The following is a 4,344-nucleotide window of genomic DNA, read 5'->3' on the forward strand; positions in this document are numbered from 1 at the left end:
CAAATAAGTTTACATTTATTAAAAGAAACCAACACATAGAAGACATTATTGATAATCTGCCAAATGTTGATGCGATCGCTGTTGGATATAAAGTTCATGTGTTTCAATTTATACAACTTGATTTTACAATAAAAAGAATGAGATATTTTAAGGCTATTAGTAGAATATCTACGTTTAGTTATGACGTAAAAGAAAATTCTTGGACTTCTGAAGACAACTGCAACCTTGAGTCTTTTCGTTATTTTAGTTGTGCGAAGATGTTTAAACGCTAAATTTTTCATAGTCATACTGTTTTGGACATCACAACTTGTTTGAAGTTTTAATTTTGTTTGCGTTTACAAGTTTTTTAGTTCTTAGTTTGTTTTCTTGTAATAAATTATTTTGTTGAAAATTAATAATTGAAAACATTCTAAATTTAATAAAATGTCGTGCAAATAAGATTTCATGAAACATTATAAAAAAGAGTAGAAATCAATTTCACTACAAGCTGACAATATCTATGACGTTAAGCTTTTATAAAATTGAAAGTTAAATTAATCTACCAAACTATTGAATGTAAATGAACTATGAAAAAGCTTTTACTTAGTTGTGTAAAAGTTAATTGTTATAAGTGTTTGCGGCAGGTAGAATGAAATATGTATGTAAGTTGTTAGAACAGTACTGGTAAAAAAATTAAATAAGTTATTAGAGTAGCACTAAATAACAAAAACTAATATAATAATCTAACCAATAAAAACTGCTCGTATTTTTGATGAGTAATCTGATTTGTTTTTAACTTTGAGTTTAATCATTTTAACTTTGTTTATAAAAAAATTGCATTTAAAAAAGAACAATGTTGTAAAACTTAACTTATTTAAAAAACAAAAGCAGCTCTAGTTGTTTGAACACAAAATTTTTCGTTAAATGGATATTGTTTTAGAAGTATAATATTAAAAAAAATTGTAAAACAAATTCTTAATAGTTAAAAAAAAATTAATACTTTGATATTAAACTTTACTTTAATAAACACTTTAATATTAATAAAATGCTAAAAAACTGAATAAACAATAGAAAAAATATTTTTACTATAAAATTTAAAACTAACTAGTCAATATGATGTTTCTTGATATAACTTAATAAGTTAGTTATGAGTCTATTTGTTTTAAGTAAATTAAAAAGACTCTAGACAATCAACTTAGTATGAAGTATGAGTATATGTTAAGCAGTGAAATTTCTGTTTTGTATTAGGAAGGTATTGTGCTCAAGAAGACATCAGTATAGTTGTTTGTGAAGATTGAATCATTAAATGTTGAAACCTCCTTTTAGTTTGAGAAACTTTACATTTAGCAATTATGTTTGTTTTTTTACTAAAAACCAATCGTGATTTGAAATAAGTCATTAGTGGTTTTAATTTGTATATATTTAGATTGTGAGTAAAAAACGTCATTCGTTAAGTTTTCTTAATTCAGTAAAAGTTTGAATGTTTTGCCTTCAATGTTAGATTTTGCGTTTGTAGTTTCATGCATAAAATACCTGTGATTGGTGGAAATATAAATGAAGACTCTGTTAACTCTTATAAGGGTTATAATATTAAAATTAATAATTGGAGTTTATAACTTTATTTTACATAAAGAGAGAAAATACGTCTTGTACAATTTTTTAAAGGAAAATTGTCATAACTGTAGGTCGAACGTATAAACTTTTTTCTGACGTAATTTTAAAATCAGTTGAAGCATATTGTTTGTATGAAAATACATGTACACAACTTCCCGATATGTTAATAAAAATATCTTATGGGACTACAGGTATAGAAAAAAATTGTTTCTCATATTTTATTTTCGAAAAAATGCAGTTTTTATAAAACTAAAATTCAGCTTTAATAGTACAATAAGTTGAACTTATGAGTTTATCTTTTTTATGCGACTTTTTAGTAAAAATGAATAATTTTGATTTTGTTTTTAATTAATTTTGTTAAAAGTACTTTGATTGTATTGATTACTTCTAGACTGCTTACTGAGACCAAAAATTTATAAAAATTTTGACTTAAACTGTTTAAATTTTAATAAATCTTTTGACTATACTAGCTAACTATTTAAAATGAACTATTCTAGATAATTATTTTCTTTTTTTTCTGTTTGTCGTCTATTTAACACACTTATAAAAATAACATTTTATTATACAATCGTTATATTTATGCAAACATAAATAAAAAGATGTAGATTTTAAAAATTGTGTATCAGCAAAAAAAATTCAAAGCTATGCAGAAAGATAAATATGTTAGTCTTAAAAAAAGGTTTTCTTGTAGAAACTAAAGAGAGAAGTTTTAGGTTTTAGACCAGGGTTTCCCTAACTTTTTTTTTTAAACGGCCTCCTTTAAAAAAATTAAAAAAGCTATGAACCTTTTCAACAAGATTACTTAAAATATAAATATTAAAAACACCTCAGACCAGACATGTTAAAAAGCTCTGCTTTGTTTACTCAAGCGTGAAATTACTAACTTAAAACAAACCAAAAACAAAACACTTCATTGCTGAATTACCATAGTAACTTTTAGCATTTTAACATCTCTGCCTCAGACCTTACTTTATCAACGAAAAATATTAGGTGGTGTATACGATAACTACGGAAAAAATTAACTACGATTAACAAGAAAAAATAAACGTTTGCTTCTAAAAAAACTTCTTTGTGCACCGATGAAACAACAACTTAGTTAGATATTGAACTATTAAAATTCTAGAAAGCACAAAAAAAGTTTAACACAAAAATATTACGGTAGCAACAAAACTACTTTAATTTTTAACTGTTGATAACCGGTTATTGCAGAATTTCTACTACATTCTTGGTAGTTTGGCGCAAGAAAATTCGTAAACCTGTTGGGTTGCTTTGCAAACGTTTTCCGACCACACGTTACTTTCTACGTCATAAAGAAAAATAGATCCGTAACAGAAAAAGAGAATCTTGTTTCCGACTGAAGTGACGAAAGAGTTGTCAAAAAACGACAAAAAGTCCGCAGGAGGCGTGCGCAACAAAACGAACTTGCTGCAACAAGAATCGAAAACTTCGAAACTGGTCGAAGAACGACCGCCAAACACGAACAGCTTGTTCTTGTGAGCAACTGATTTGTGACATTCCCTCCGTTCAACCATGGCGGGTATGTTCGACCAGGAGTCATCAACGTGATCGTACGCCTCGACGCTGCTCATTATTCCGTTATAGTTGTTGCACCCGCCAGAAACGAAGATTCTTCCTTCGAACACGGCGCACGACGCGTTCTGCCTCGCAGATTTCGTTCTGGCAACCTCCTTCCACGTCGAGTTTGCCGTGTTGAACTCGAGACAGTTTCTAGTGGTGTTTATAGAAAAGTAGCGTCCTCCGATGCAGCATATCTTATCCATAAACGAACACGCACAAAAATCAGCACGAACATCGTACATTTTACTTATGAGGCTCCAAGTGTCAGTGGCAGGTGAATATTTTTCAACGGGCGTCACCGGGTCCCATCTTTCATTGCTGTTGTCATAGTAACCGTCGTTGCCACCTAGTGCGTAAATTTCACCGTTGATGCAAAACGCTTTGGAATTTGTTCGCGCATGGTTGATTTCTGACAAATTACTTACTTTTGAAAGGTTGTTGACATCAACAGCAAAGCAATTTTTAAGAACTTGAAATTTTGTTTGACCGCCGACAACAACAAAGTTAAAACTATCTTGGCTACAGTGCCTGTTGTTAGATGGAGCCTCCCTATATTTTAACTCTTTTTTGTTCCTGATAGTTTTCTTTATAACATCAAAACACTCCAAGTCCTCAACTATCCACATACTCTGGTCAACCATATTGTTCAAAGCAGGAACTGTTAACAATGAAAGACGAACTGTTTGCAAGAGATACTTCGCATATTTACTTCGTTCAATAATATTATGGTTCAACCAGGCATTCATTGCTCTGAATACTTGCAGCTCTGAATCGATCAGTAACTCAGAACTGTTTAATATTGCTGCTACTAATGTAAAGTCTAGCTCTAGAAAGTCCTTTGAATCAGCAGCAGTAGTAAACCAACGCTCAATGAGGCGTAAAGACATTTTGTAAAGTTCTTGGAGTCTAAATAGTCAAGAAAAGGAAAGATATGGTATACAGTTAGGTACAGTAACACTATCTTTAATCCATTTACATGCTTGGTTTGCTGCTTTTTCATCCAGCAAAACTTTGCTAACTTTTACAAGTTTTATTTTGTTTTCTTCGTTAGATTTCTTATTTTCTGAATAAGTTTTGACAATCAGTATTATTATTTTTTTATATTTATCACTTTGAAATTACAAAAACACTAAACAAATCTTTCGATTGACTTTTAATTTAAGTAAATAAAGT

The 4,344-nt window shown here is 29.7% G+C and overlaps 1 protein-coding gene across 1 annotated transcript; it reads right to left on the bottom strand.

Moving 5' to 3' along the window:
• Nucleotides 1-2,810: 2,810 nt before the first annotated feature.
• LOC145833103 (kelch-like protein 25) lies at nt 2,811-4,058 on the bottom strand. The gene has a single exon (XM_082940302.1). It carries the CDS (start codon nt 4,056-4,058, stop codon nt 2,811-2,813), a length of 1,248 nt encoding a protein of 415 aa, XP_082796428.1.
• Between the last annotated feature and the right edge of the window lie 286 nt (nt 4,059-4,344).

The sequence above is a fragment of the Thalia democratica genome, chromosome 4 (genome assembly GCF_965202585.1).
Source record: "Thalia democratica chromosome 4, ktThaDemo2.hap1.1, whole genome shotgun sequence".
Taxonomy (NCBI): domain Eukaryota; kingdom Metazoa; phylum Chordata; class Thaliacea; order Salpida; family Salpidae; genus Thalia; species Thalia democratica.